Source organism: Schistocerca serialis, chromosome 4 (genome assembly GCF_023864345.2).
Source record: "Schistocerca serialis cubense isolate TAMUIC-IGC-003099 chromosome 4, iqSchSeri2.2, whole genome shotgun sequence".
Classification (NCBI taxonomy): Eukaryota; Metazoa; Arthropoda; class Insecta; order Orthoptera; family Acrididae; genus Schistocerca; species Schistocerca serialis.
Window position 1 is genome coordinate 654,941,657 of NC_064641.1, and position 15,936 is coordinate 654,957,592.

The following is a 15,936-nucleotide window of genomic DNA, read 5'->3' on the forward strand; positions in this document are numbered from 1 at the left end:
TGGGACCGGACCGCAGCGACGCACGGATGCACGCCAAGACCGTAGGATCCTACGCAGTGCTGTAGGGGACCGCACCGCCACTTCCCAGCAAATTAGGGACACTGTTGCTCCTGGGGTATCGGCGAGGACCATTCGCAACCGTCTCCATGAAGCTGGGCTACGGTCCCACACACCGTTAGGCCGTCTTCCGCTCACGCCCCAACATCGTGCAGCCCGCCTCCAGTGGTGTCGCGACAGGCGTGAATGGAGGGACGAATGGAGACGTGTCGTCTTCAGCGATGAGAGTCGCTTCTGCCTTGGTGCCAATGATGGTCGTATGCGTGTTTGGCGCCGTGCAGGTGAGCGCCACAATCAGGACTGCATACGACCGAGGCACGCAGGGCCAACACCCGGCATCATGGTGTGGGGAGCGATCTCCTACACTGGCCGTACACCACTGGTGATCGTCGAGGGGACACTGAATAGTGCACGGTACATCCAAACCGTCATCGAACCCATCGTTCTACCATTCCTAGACCGGCAAGGGAACTTGCTGTTCCAACAGGACAATGCACGTCCGCATGTATCCCGTGCCACCCAACGTGCTCTAGAAGGTGTAAGTCAACTACCCTGGCCAGCAAGATCTCCGGATCTGTCCCCCATTGAGCATGTTTGGGACTGGATGAAGCGTCGTCTCACGCGGTCTGCACGTCCAGCACGAACGCTGGTCCAACTGAGACGCCAGGTGGAAATGGCAAGGCAAGCCGTTCCACAGGACTACATCCAGCATCTCTACGATCGTCTCCATGGGAGAATAGCAGCCTGCATTGCTGCGAAAGGTGGATATACACTGTACTAGTGCCGACATTGTGCATGCTCTGTTGCCTGTGTCTATGTGCCTGTGGTTCTGTCAGTGTGATCATGTGATGTATCTGACCCCAGGAATGTGTCAATAAAGTTTCCCCTTCCTGGGACAATGAATTCACGGTGTTCTTATTTCAATTTCCAGTAGTGTATGTGTGGTGTTTGCCGTGTCCCTGATGCTACACTTCTTATGATGGTTCTGAGTGCATTGTCATGTAAGTATGTCTGATACTTGAGAATTTCGCTCATGCTGTGTCAGCGTCTCATGTACACAAGTTGAACGATGGTTGTGTTTATTTTGTGGATAATGCAGACGGAGTAAGGCAGAGTGGGGAATTTGTACGATGTCACACAGTGCAATTCTCTCGAACAGCGCCATGGTTGCCACCGAGTTTAGCACCCACACCATACCTGCAGTCATTGGCAACAGTGTTGCTTACGCTCATTCGACGCTGCTGTCAGGTTTGACATTCAGCCAAGGCAGCGTTGTTCCAGTGCTGCTGATACGTCTCCTGTTCCGGCTAAATACTGGTAGTTAATCTTTCTTTCAGAACCAATATTCAAATCTACCAGTCACCACAGAGGAGACCATCAATAACCCGAATCACTGTGCGGCGTAGTAGCAACTCCCAGAAGCATCGACAAGTTCTATACTTGAGGTTTCTAGAAGCACGTATGAGCACAACAGTTGCGAAGCAGAAATCTTGGAGATACAGAATGCATTTTTCAAATACGCGGAAAATATTATAATATGAAGAGATTATAAGTGAAAAGCGGAAAACGGTTTCAAACCTATCGCGATAGGAACGCTAGACTGCAACGATGTATTCCACGAACAGTTGCGTGATGAGTAGTATTTCATTCAAGCTCGACCGCATGCAAGCAACTGAAAGAGCAAATGCCGAGTAGCTGTTTAATAAAAATTCTCAGAAGGCAAATTATGAATGACATGATTTGAAGTTAGCTGTTGTAAACTAACTTGGAAACTATTCTGAAGATTGTGTTTGACGAGAGATTCGGATATCCTAAATATTGGTAAGCTGTTTTCTTCGTCTTTATGCTGTTCACTTTTTCCATACCGGTATCCCTTATGCAAAGAAAGGCTTTGTGAAGCTGATCACCAAGGATCTATCGAAGCGGTGGGCCTTTGAGGAAGAGCACGGCCTCTCGCAGCGGCTTCTTTTGAGGAGACGGTGCCCATTAGATGAGATCGCCCGGCTGTTCACGGTTGGGTGGCTCGAGATAAGTGGCGGAGAAATAAAAAAGGGGCTAAGAGTTTAGGCTCTCGGCTGAGATAATTGAAATATGCCCTAGTCTCCCAGGCACTGCTGTGTTGGTAATACCAGATGCATTCATAAGCTTCAACGGAACATATAAGTTAACACCCATCAATTCACTCCTTGTGTAAATTAGATCTACCTTTTGTTTTCGTAAAATCATTGAATTGGAACGAGAGCATAAGAGACTAAGGAACAATGACATATTACTTGGCGCACCTAAATGAAGTGACATTTCACATAAGAAGTACAAACAGAAGGATATAGGTTTGTTCGTAGGCTGGAGATCAAATTTACATCTCCATTCCAGCATGTCTAGAGAAATCAGATCACGTGATTTTTTTATCTGCCTTACTCGCTACCAGCCTATACACAGCTGAGCAGTACTGGAGACTTCACCGGAGCAGAACTACGCTGTAGAGCCGAGAAACTGGCACACCTGCCTATTATCGTGTAAGCCTCCCCCCTCCCCCCCCCCCCTCCCCCAACCAGCCAGGCCGAAGTGGCGGAACAAGACGTGGCATGGACTCGACTAATGTCTGAAGTAATGCTGGAGGGAATTGACACAATGAATACTGCAGGGCTGTCCGTAAGAGTACGAAGGGGTGGAGATCTCTTCTGAACAGCACATTGCAAGGAATGCCAGCTATGCGGAATAATGTTAATGTCTGGGAAGACTGGTGGCCAGCGGAAATGTTTGAAATCAGAAGAGTGTTACGGAGTCACTCTGTAGCAATTCTGGACGTGTGGTGTGACGCATTGTCCTTCTGGGATTGCCCAAGTCCTTCGGAATGTAGAACTTACACGAAGGGATGCAAGGTGATCAGACAGGATGCTTACGTACATGTCACCTGTAAGTCATATCTAGACGTATCAGGGGTCTCATATCACTCCAACTGCATACGCCCCACGCCGTTACAGGGCCTCCGCCAGCTTGAACAATCCCCTGCTGACAAGCAAGAACCATAGATTCATGAGGTTTTCTCCATACCCGTACACGTCCAACCACTCGACACAATTTCAAACGAGACTCGTCCGACCAGGCAACATGTTTCCAATCATAAACAGACCAATGTCGGTGTTGACGGGCCCAGGCCAGACGTAAAACTTTGTGTCGCGCAGTCATCAAGGGTACACGAGTGGGCCTTCTCCAAAAGCTCATATCGATGATATTTCCTTGACTGGTTTGCGCACTGATGCTTGTAGAAGGCCCACATTCAAATCTGCAGTAATTTGCGGAAGAGTTGCACTTCCGTCACGTTGAACGATTCTCTTCATTTGTTGCTGGACCCGTTCTTGCGGGATCTTTTTCCGGCGGCATCGATGCTGGCGATTCGATGTTTTACCGGATTCCTGATACGGTACGCTCCTGGAATGGTCGTACGCGAAAATCCCACTTCATCGCTACCTCGGAGATGCTGTGTCCAATCGCTCGTGCGCCGACTACAACACCACTTTCAAACTTACTTAAACCTTGATAAACTGCCATTTTAGCAGCAGTAACCGATCTAACAACTGCGCCAGACACTTGTTGTCTTATATAGGCGCTGCCGACCGCAGCGCCCTATTCTGCCTGTTTACATATCTCTGTATTTGAATACGCATGCCTGTACCAGTTTCGTTGGCACTTCAGTGTATATCTGACGCCTAATAATTCCACCAATATCTAAAACGCCGAACACTGAAAATGCTGCATCTGTAGCTATTTCAAAAATAACCCAAGATTCAAGAGAGCGTTGTTGCCCGTCTCGACGTACGCTGTCGGAGCAACAATGGGAACTATTTCTAACTAAATTATGACTCACGAAGTCTTATTAATTTATAATACTTTTTATTATTATGTATACATCGCTACACTTTCTTTATATAAGGTAAGGGTTTTCAGTCACAACAGTTATCTTTAAACCATACAGCCATTACCGTAATTACTCAAAAATGGCTCTGAGCACTATGGGACTTAACATCATAATGTCATCAGTCCCCTAGAACTTAGAACTACTTAAACCTAACTAACCTAAGGACATCACACACATCCATGCCCGAGGCAGGATTCGAGCCTGCGACCGTAGCAGTCCCGCGGTTCCGGACTGCAGCGCCTAGAACCGCACGGCCACCGAGGCCGGCCGTAATTACTCGCCAACTCACTAAACAAGTATTGTGATCGAGCAGACCGATAAAACTACTGCGGTGAAGAAGCTTTGACCTGAATATGATAGCGTAATATGAGTGATTCAAATGGTTCAAATGGCTCTGAGCACTATGGGACTCAACTTCTGAGGTCATGTGTCCCCTAGAACTTAGAACTAGTTAAACCTAACTAACCTAAGGACATCACACACATCCATGCCCGAGGCAGGATTCGAACCTGCGACCGTAGCGGTCTCGCGGTTCCAGACTGCAGCGCCTAGGACCGCACGGCCACTTCGGCCGGCGTAATATGAGTGAAACCCGTCGCCTTATATAAAGGAAGTTTAGTTATATAGACATTACAATAAAAAGTTTTCTATGTATTTCTGAGCGCAGACACTAAAGCGACTAAATTCCCTACGTTTCGACCGACTTGCTGCGGTTCTCTTCAGATCGGTTAACTGATCTGAAAAAGACCGCAGAAAGTAGGTCGAAATGTCGGGAATTTAGTTCCTTTAGTGTTTTGTAATGAGGCAGCCTAATACTCTGAACTATTTAATCCAAAATGACACGAGCAGTGGAAGCCTACGAACTTGTCTTTAGGAGCGCGTTTATATATTATTTCCCATCAGAGTAATACCTTCAGTTAGGGTTACCAAGAATCCTCAGCACAGCTTCAGTGTGTGGCATGGATAAAAAAAATGTCTCCTGACTCCCAGATTTTCTAAGCAACATCAGTTACCACTTCAATAGTTAGCGTAACGTTGTCGCTACTTATTTATTGAAGCAGTGTCTCATTCGGCCACATGTGACTAAGTATACCCGCGCGAGACGTAATAACCTAAAAGAAAAGGAAAAAAAAAGTGAAATGTATCGTATCGCCGTAAATGTTTCCAAACTTCACAGAAGCTCTCCTGCGAAACTTGCAAGACTAGCACCATTGAAAAGAAAGGATAATGCGGAGACACGGTTTAGCCATAGCCTGAGGGATGTTTCCAGAATGAAATTTTCTCTTTGAAGCGGAGTGTGCGCTGTATGAAACTTCCTGGCCAATTAGAACTGAACGGAAGGAGACGAGGAACTGGCGGAAATAAAGAAATAAGGAGGCGTCGTGAGTCGTGGTTTGATAGATCAGTCGGTTAAGCACTTGCTGAGGAAAGGCAAAGTTCCTAAGTTCGAGTCCCGGTCCGCCATATGGTTTTTTCAGCCAGGACGTGTAGAGAGATTCTGATGTACGTCACACCTCAAAAAAAAAAAAAAAAAAAATATTGAAACTGAATACCATTTCTAACACCATATTTATAATCTTTGTGACGCCAAGACTTACGATATTTAAGAGGGATAATTTGCGTGTGATGTCTCAACGTGTAATAAAATCAAGGCAACGAATGTAGAGCCTTATGATTGACAGTAAGTTACTTGAGAGAGGAGTTATGCCACTAACAATCTCACCAACTTTTATTTTCTTTGTGGAGCAACCTCTGGAATCACTGCTCAATTCCAGGTCTTATAGCGTAAAGAATTTCTCATTAATAGTGAATAGTGTTTAGAAAACGGCCGTAAGTAAAGAATTTACGTGACACCGTAAGATCACGAAATGGCGCCCTACTTTTCGTGTTCGCGTTGCTGACGCCTACGTATCTCCTTTATACGAATATTCAGTATCATCTCACACGGCTATTTGGATGACGCTTCACAACGTGGACGTCTGTGCGTACCTCATATACCAGATGTACGAAGTAACAAAACATAGGTGGTAGTCGGGTGTAAGTAAGCGAATGAAGCACTATGAGAGGAATACTATGGTCAAGCTTCCAGAAAAATTGCAAATTTACAAATAGCTGAACGTCACAGCTTAAAATACGTTAAGTTTGTAAACAGCGGTGTAACGTGCGACCACAAATGTAAGGGCTTGATGTTTTGATCATCCAATGCGTGCGAAAACTCAAGGAGCTGTAATTCCGATTTCAGTGACAGCAAATTTTCTTAAGATGAAGTTAAGCGCTGGTTAAACGTCGTGATGTGAGATAATTTATATACGAAGACATCGGTGTAACTTAATTGATTTGATGTCTGAGTCAAAGATATGATTCTCCTCTTCCAATCTATTAAATTTAAAATCTATTCGTCAAACTGTCCTTCCCACGATTATGAAAATATTCTGCAACTCTGTATAGAAGGAGAATCCTTTTTGTGAGTGATGGAAACAATATTGTTCATCAGTTCTTGAAAAAACTCTTCACAAATCTGAAGACAGGATGATGACACGATTTGTCATAATCTATAGTTAACTATGAACAATCCTATTTTAAAACTGACGTCGAGCAATTATTCATGGAACTGAAGTTAAAATCCTCTGTGTTCTTTAAACCACCTTATAAACATCTTTCAGATTCGAGCGTACGGAGATTAATACCAAGCAGCTGCTAATTTTTGGCGTCGGTGTTGTCTTAGATAAGGGAGTTTATTGTTAGCTCGAGGTGGTGCTGGACAAAGAAGAGCGGGAATAAACTACATGACTTTCACTGGAACTGAAACTTTCGCTGACAAATAGTTAATAGGAGGACGAATTGATGCTGTTAACGTTGTGCTTCCAGCCCAGTGTATGTATCCTGGAATTTCTCTGAGAGCAGTGTAATTGCTGCTGGCTGGTTTATCGGTAGTCTGACTTGTAGCTTTTAGACCTTGTCGCCCGTTAAAAAAGCTCCAATAATACAATAATGCGGAGAGTTAACCCGGGGCTGCGCATTAACAGTTTCTTTACCGTCAGTTGTGAAATTTCCTCGCATAGTGGAATCGTGCGAATGATAAGGTTTGGTGAGTATGTCTGCAGAACAGACGTGATTTTTTGGCATGGCGCAGCTGAGGAATGTACAGTGGAAGACTGTTACTCAGTTCCCGAATTGGCTGCACGCTTCTCCGTGAACTAGAAGGCCAGTTTCAGTCATGTGTGGTTTCAATTTTGTCTACTAAGATGACTACAAATGCAAAAATTTAAGTAGCATGATACTCGTGTCTGTTTGTGAAATACGACAGGTACACAAGGAAGCAAAGGAAATAAAGGCAAGAATTTGAATGCCACATTTTATTATTTCCGAGTAATTTAGGTGAAATCCACATCTGAGATCCATTTTCCCAGTAGTGCTACCTCAATTAAGCAAGCGTATGCTCTCGCAAAAATGGGAGAGAGATGCATGCTTTATGTTAGCCATGAGGATAAATTATAAATCCGAATCTTGTCCTAAATGAAAATATTAGGCCATCCCAAACCTGCATTTTTAAACAAATTTTTGATCGACGATCTTCGGTCCGGTCTGATGTGAGCCGCCAAGTTTTTCCCTGCTGTGTAACTGGATTCATTTCGGAGTTGCACTTACACTCTACGTACTTATTTACTTGTTGCATATATTCCAATCTGCGTCTCCCCCTCCAATTTTTTCGCGTGTATGACTCCCTATAATACCATGAAATTTATCCTGCGATGTCTTAAAGTATGTTATTGTATCACACCGTCCCCTCTAAAAACATGGAAATTATCCCGTGTTGTCATAACATATGTCCTGTCACTCTGTACCTTCTCCTTCACAGCGTTTGCCACGTATTACTTTATTGGCTGATACTCCGGAGCTCCTCATTTCTTACCAATCCTATTAATTTTCAGTGTTCTTTTGTGACAGCATTCCCAAATGAATCGTTTCCGTTCATTTCCGATTTTATATCAGTTCATTATTAAATTCCATACTATGGTGTGCTTAAAACGATCGTTTGTAGATACTGTTTAGTCACGTTGAAGTCCATGTCGGTTGCCATCTTTTAGCGAGGACCGCTAAAAAGGAGTAGTAGTTCTGATAAACAATACGTTCACGACATATTTTGTGCTTTCAGTTAAAGAGAAGGAAGGACAGGATTTAACGTCCCATCTACATCTACACCTGTATCATACTCCCCAAACCACGTAATGGTGTGTGACGGAGGGTACTTCTCGTGCCACTAACTGATCTTCCCTACACTGCTCCGCTCGCGAACGGCGCGTGGGAGGAATGATTGACAGTAAGTCTCTGTACTGGATCTAATTTCCCGAATTTTCTCGTCGTAATCAGAGCAGGAACTGTATATGGGAAGAAGTAATATGCTGCTCGACTCTTCTCGGAAAGCGCTCTCTTGAAATTTCAGTAATAAACCTCTCTGTGATGCAGAACGCCTCTGTCGTAACGGCCGGCAATGGAGATTTTGAGCAACTCGCTAACTCTCTCGCGTCGACTAATCGAACGCCACTGGGACATACAGTTCTCAAGCACCCATCACTTCTTGAGCATTTGAAAGCAGTTTCGCATTTTCCCTAAACATATTCCCATATCTGGAAATTTATATGAACTTATAATGTCAAAGACAAATTATAGTCCTAAGTACCAGGAAAAAATTGGGACAAAAATTTAATAAATTTGATCAAAAGTACATAATGCTCTAGTGTTTATATTTAGAGCAGTAGTACAAACTCAAAATACGTTACAGTAACATTAGATATACTTACATTCATTGTCAACCGTCTCTTCAATATGTTCGCTGTGAAAAACCCACAAGTCACAATCTGCTAAAATCACACAGCACAATCTCATTGCCGACTGTTGCTCTGAACGCTATAAGTGACTGCTACAGTGCGATACATTCGTAGACATAATTCAGTGTACCACTAGATGTGTCTGTCTTGCGATAGTATCGGTGGTTTCATGCTAACGGCACTGGTACTTCCAAAAATACTAATAAAATGATGATATGTCCAAGAAATCACTGGTACTCAAAAATTTAAGTAGGGTTAAGACAAAAACATACAGCTGAAGTATCTTCCATAGAACGAACAAAACTAAATTCTTCAGGATGCATAACAGGAAGCAACACCAACAACTATAATATTACACTCGGCCATAGACGAGAAATGTGACAGATAAACTTCTGCTGTTAAGCATAACATATTGAAGTATCGTAGAATTTCAATACTTCTGCAAGAACACACTAAGATGTAGTTCATCCGCTATATTTAAGGACACAATGAGTGTAACACAAATTGTCTTCGTTGACCGTTACGAACAAATAACAAACTTTGTAACTAGTTCCTAACAGGAAAATAAGTTCACAACTAAATGCAAGCACTTTGAGTACAAGTCTTGTTTGAGGAAAAAACACAATGAAAACTTCTACAGTCAAAGCTCCTTGTCCACTAGTTTGACTACGAAATGTTTAAGTCATCGCACTCCTTGAGTGGAGCACACTGGAACGGATCTGTACGAGTTCACGGTTTCTGCAGTCTTGCCAGATGACCCTGACAGAATACCAACAGGCCTGCGGGCACATTGCTGAGGTCCATCGTGGCGACACCGGCTTGCGATCGAGGCGGCATTGGATCCGGGGTAGACTTCTTCTCTTGGCTGGCTGCGTCATATCTGCCGTGATGGGAGCGGGCGCGGTCATAAATACCCGCAAGGCGGAGGTACACAACCTTCTGATTGGCTGCACGTAACATTGGCGGATGCAGCAAAAGCCTCGTGGTAGGAGCGCCATCTCTTATGGATTTACAGGGCATCTTTGGCACTCTTCAGGTCACGCTGCAAGTGGCGGAGCCCCTTCCCGGAACGTCGTGTAGTCGCAGGGGCTGCGCTGGCAACCAGCCCAACAGCAGTGTGTTGCAGTGCGGAGTGTGCGCCTGACGGTTGTTGCACACCCCATATACCAAAAACCTCTCAGACTTAAATCATCTAGTAGCACGTAACTACATCTTGGTCCTCTCTTCTGCCCTCATCAAGTAGCTACTAAAATGAGCTACCATTAACGAACTACTACGCATATATCTCAGTGATCCCCTGTACAAAATAACACGCACAAATTTTTCGCTCGCACAGAACAAATAATAATCTTATTTTCTTAGCACAAACTGCGCAGGCATATCAGTTACGTATTGGCGTAGTTCAAACAAAATCACTTTTTGTGAAATATAGTTTATCTTTCTCATGGCATGTAATTTAGCAATATACAGAGGCTCTTGCTCACACTTGCATGCCGAATGTGCCATCAATGGAGAACCACAACTTTTCAATTGGCGACCATGGATTTCCATGCATAATGTTGTTTACCTGTCGATACACTCAGTGCACTACTGGCACACGACACTGTGCACTGTATCGAAACACTAAACCTCCAGGGTAAATTGTCAGCTAGTACAGCCCTCAGATAGTTCTCCTCGTGACATACACAAAGGCTTTTATCCACCTCCACAAAAGTCGCTGTCTTCTCAGCCGTCAAAAGACAACAACCACTCCACTAGGCTGCGTCCAAAGAGTGACCAGCCCAGCACTGACTGTTAGTGATGTCCAGTCGACAGCGCTGTAGCATACGAACTTGCTGAGGCTCTCACGCTTGGGTCTGCCAAAACAGGCTCGTTTCTCTCTCTCTCCAGCAACTGACCAGCACGCCTTAAAAACTGATATTTCTTTCTCGACGGTTGACGACATACCGCAGCCCATCCCACTGCGGTCACTGCGCTGACTTCCGGCAACTCTGTCACATTCGAAGTGGAGCGCGTGTCTGCTCACACTCGGCTCGCTCTGGCTGTTCCACCAAAGTGCGGAGCGGAGTCAGCATCGCCTCTAACCAAGTGCTAGCGCTATGGCAGCACTAATATGGCTGGCTGGGCGGTGCTGGAAACTTGACGTGCCGCGGATTACAAATTCATGCCACATGTTCAGTGTAAGATATACAGTTCTTGTTTTGTTTCTAGGAGCTAAGCGCAAATACTATCTCTTTATTTTTAACTTAAGCTGATGCACTTTGATTAGCTTTGTCATCATCATAGCATCATCATCATCATTTATTGCACATAAATAATCCGTTTAGGCCCAAGGCAGGAACAAAAAATATACCAATACATAAATGTACAACGTAACGGAATGATCAACACATCCAGTCCACGAACCATGACTAAATCGAGTTGTAACACGAGCTTATTACGAATGTTTGGCCATTTACTTCTGTCTTGGTCATCCTCAGCGCTGGATACTGGATCTGCTTCTTCCAGGCTCTAAAGTTCTGTCTTTCCATCACATACGTGAACGACCTTTTGGATGCCTACCAGTTGTTTGATGTCCTAATACTTTGTAAGGGAGAGTACTCTCTGTTTGGAGAACATGTCCTGCGCACTGTAGCCTTCTTCTTTCAATCACTCTCCCAGTAGCAGATTTCTTAAACCGTCGACACAGATCTTTATTGTGCCTTCCACCTTTCAGTTTCTGTGTTGTATACTGGATCATAAGTTTTCCTTAAAATCATCCTCTTTTCTTCCACTGTCTGTGTACTTGATCTTGTCTGACAACCGGTCGCACTAGGAACATGGACAGCTCTATATTGCTTCCCTGGGATACAAGTATAGTTGGTTTAAACTGCAGAACACCCAATTCGCATTAATTATTCTGTGACGAATTTTCTGTTCTATCTCACTTTTATTCGACAGTATTGATCCCAGGTACTTGGATGTTTTGACTCTTTCAAAACTGTGACTAGCTATACCGATGGTGTCCTTATAATTTTGTCGATGGAAGAGTAACATATACATCGTTTTGTCATCACTGACCAGTAACCATAGTTTGTTCGCTTCTAGCATAAACTGAGAGGTATCTCATGTCACCATATAATCCGCAAATGCAAGAATCCTCTTTTACCTCCAGTCATCTCTATCACCCTATTACTGCCAACTGCACGTCTTCCTTTTCTAGTGCAATGTGCAACAGAACTGGCGACAGAGGATAGCCCTCTCTCAACCCATTCTTGTCTGTCAAGGGTATCGATAATTTTTAAGGCAGATGAACAACATCCGACCTTGATTTTAAGGGACCTTTAAGGGAGATGACGTCGCAACAAATTTCAGCTGCACAGAGACATCAAATTATCATGGAAAGGTTGACAATAGAGACATAAAACTAACAATAAAAGCTGCGTCCTTTATTTAATTCTATTCTGTCACATGAAATCATAATTTAGAGTAACTTCACAAACAAAAAGAAAGTTTTTAAGGTGAATAAGCGAGTAATAAGGCTCATTATAGCGTAGTGTAGTACAGTACATTATAATATAGCACAGTACACTAGATATGATAACGAAAACAACATCACAAACATCTCGTGTCGACTGTCTTCTGTTTTCGATTGCTGCCAACTTAAGCGATATATCAGTACTGGCTATTTTCGAAGAGTTGTGATATGTTGTTTTGCTGTGTGTGTCAGTTGAGAAATAAATAATGTAACGGGTGTGTTTGAACATCAAAGTCTCTGCAGTCCGTTTTCGGGAGTCCGTGTTACTTCCGTGCCTCATTTATACCACAGTACTTGGCGAGTGCATCCGTAGTTTGCCAGTACGGACCGAGAAACAAGTAAACAGCTCCCATTTCACGATTCCTCCAGAGGCGTCGACTGTGTTACTCTTTCTTCGCTTTTCGCATTCCCTTGCTCACGGCCGAAATATAGTGGAGAAACACGATGTCTATAAAGGAGCTGGGAGGATTACAAAATAATTGCACTGTGACGACCCTTTCTCATCAACGTCACCTATGATCTCCTATGACAGCCGAGTCATGACTTTTTTTAGATAGCACCGACTCACTTGTTCATTTGCAAGAAGTGTTTGTCATGACGAGCTACGCTTCATTTATCTTTCGCCATTTGTTGAATAGTTCCTGTCGCAGTTCCAGAACCACTAGACGATCGTCGGAATTCACACCAGCTTGCCGGTACATCCTTACTTGTTAGACACTCCCAAGGTGATTCCTATCTACCAAACTGTGATCAGTCTAGCGACAGACATATGTGCTGCTAATGGTTAATGTTATCGGTAGCCAGATTCACCAGTGGGACACCCCCTTTCATTGCTTTCCTCATTTAGGTTATCTGCACCACAGTCGGCCGATTGTCCTCCTCCTTCCCAAACTGTACTTTGAACTCGCCCAGCACTATGCAAGTTGAATGTTTTACTTATGTCTGCGACTTCCTCCAACTCTGCATAATAGTGTTTTCTACCTCATTATCTGCGTCCTCTGATGATACATGGAATTTGACGATGCAAAATTTTTATGGAGATGCGATTAACACCATCGTACAAGTACGATCATTTATCAGCATCCACTTGGTAACAGCCAAAGATACTGTATTATGTACAGCGAAACCAACTCCTGAGGTTCAGTCTGGGTGTTACTCATTGCTGTTTAAGAGACTGTATACTTTACCAATCTTCATGATCCCCTAAGTAACTCTTGTTTCTGGATGGCTGTCACGGCGCACTTGTAGCTGCTTAGATTTGTTTTATAAATAAATAATACTGACGTTGACAAGTATTTTCGTCCCCGCAACATCCAGGTACTTAGCACTCCAAGTGCTTCGTGCGCCAGAGGGCGCAGACGTGAAGACCAATGAATCATTGAATTCGCCACGAAAACATAAAGGTACACATGCCAGAACGTATCTGATACATAGCAATTTGCGGAAGGCGGGAAGAATAGCATCTAGTCTTCTACAAAAGGTGGTGTATGAAGTGGTAACTCAGTTGGAGAGAGGTAACTGATAGAACTAGCCAGCCATTTACTTGGAATGATTTTGATAAATGACCAAGAAACAACATGTGGCGTGTTGGATGGGCATTTGAACCGTTTCCATCTGACATGTAAGTTTTTCCTTATTTTTCTTGGCGAGGGTGGGTTGTCAGCAGTATAACTCTCCAGCCAAGCGAATTACAAAAATATTATGACAAATAGAAAAAAAATGCGGCTATTTTCTTAGTTAAATTACAAATCAAAGATAGGCAGTTAGAAAACGAAAACAAATACTTTTTAAAAACAGTCGCAGGAAGATGAAACTATTCTGATAAAAACACTGAAGCTCTGCACTTAAAATCTGAAGTAGCTACACTGGGATGAGAAGTATTGCCAGAGGAGGTTATGTGCCCTATAGGGTTGAGGTGTGTAGGTAGAAAGATAGGGGGGGTCTTAGATGGGAAAACTATGGAGATGAGAGATTGGAGGGAGATAGTTGAAAATACAGTCGGTGGAAAAAGAGGGTGAGGAGCAGTGTGTTGTGTTGGTCACGCAGTGGTTACAAGAGGAAAGGGATGGGAATGGATTGAGATGGAAAAGGAGAGAGACACCCTGACACGGAGTGGGATAGGTGAGGAAGAGTAAGTGTTGGTAGGAGGGACAAATTTCGGGGCCGACCTCATTAAGTGGGAGAGAGAGTTGGTTGAATTTGCGTTGGGATAGGATGTGGAGTGTGTGTAGGTAGAGAGACGGAGAGATGTGTCTGTGATGGTGCTGCAGAATACCGTTGTTGCTAATCGGAGAGGAAACAATAGGGTAATTTGAATCTAATTTGCGGACACTATAGGAGATACGGATGCATGTAATGTAGGTGAGGAGAGGTGAGAATTTGATGAGATGTTAGAGGATGCAGGTAGGGAAGATAAACGGATGCAGGACTTTGGTGAGGCGATCTATAAAACGTTTGCATAGCTCAAATGCAAGTTCCTGTACACCTAAGTACCGTGCTGCTTCGCTGTGTTCCGTTCCACGCTGGCTCCTGCGGGTCTGTTGCGCCGTAGACGCGACTGGCGTGCCCACGGGCTGGAGACGAGCGCCGGCCTGGGCAGCTGCGGATCTCCGGACTGTAAGGCTGCAGGGGAGCCAGCAGCGCCGCTCCGAGCCGTGGCCTTTATTTCGCGAGGTGGTCGGCAGGCGCGGTGAGTTATAAATGGCGGCCATTACGGCGCCGCCGAGTCCGGCTGCCGCTGCGATAGCGGAGCGAAATACGGCTGTGCGCAGCTGCCGCCGCTAACCAACTGGGAGCGGAATAAAAGTCCCTCCGCGCGCGAGTGTGTGTGTGTGTGTGTGTGTGTGTGTGTGTGTGTGTGTGTGTGTGTGTGAGAGCAAAGGCCACGCAGCACAGCAAACGGCGGGACCGCAAACAACGCGACACGTTCTCACCTTGGGTTTGGCGAGCAAAACTGTTTCACGATCACCGAGCACAGTCGACTGCAACTGTGCGGTAATGTTTGTCTTGCTTTGATCAGATCTTTTTTTCTGTTTTCAAGCGATGAGGGTTACACTTTTGCCAAAATTCATTTTTCCTTTCTTACTCTTCTTTCCTGATAGCGACTGAGTAGGTAAGGGATGGCGCAGTTGTTAGCACAATGGACTCGCATTTGGGAGGAAGACAGTTCAAATCCTCGACCGGCAATCCAGATTATTGCTCCTCCTCGACCGGCAATCCAGATTATTGCTCCAACCCACCTCAAATGTTTTATGTCTCTGATACATCAGAAGTACATCTGACCCCTCTTCCCCATCCCATAAGGTCGATGTAGCCCAATAACGTTCTACGTCCTTTTGAATACTCCCATGTTCATCTTAACACTTTGTGTGTCTCACTAATCATATCTATTGATAGTATTCATATTCCCCACAGCCGTTGCGTTTCGTGAAGGTTCTAACACTTCACTGATCACACATCCGTACACTATACGTAATGTGCAAATGATCTATAGATATCACGAGAGTTGGACCAACCAACAAAGTGGGGCGGTTATCAGAGCTCAGTGACTGGTCATTTGATCTCGCATGAATAACAAATGTAACAGGGTCATTTCAACCTTTATAAAATTGCGC

The 15,936-nt window shown here is 44.3% G+C and overlaps 1 protein-coding gene across 1 annotated transcript in view; it reads right to left on the reverse strand.

The window, feature by feature from the left end:
* Positions 1-15,033, reverse strand: part of LOC126474665 (octopamine receptor beta-2R-like) — a 170,875-nt gene extending 155,842 nt beyond the window's left edge. The window contains exon 1 of the mRNA XM_050102144.1: positions 14,808-15,033. Within this exon, the coding sequence (XP_049958101.1) occupies positions 14,808-15,033 (226 nt within the window). The remainder of the gene's footprint in view (positions 1-14,807) is intronic.
* Positions 15,034-15,936: the final 903 nt, after the last annotated feature.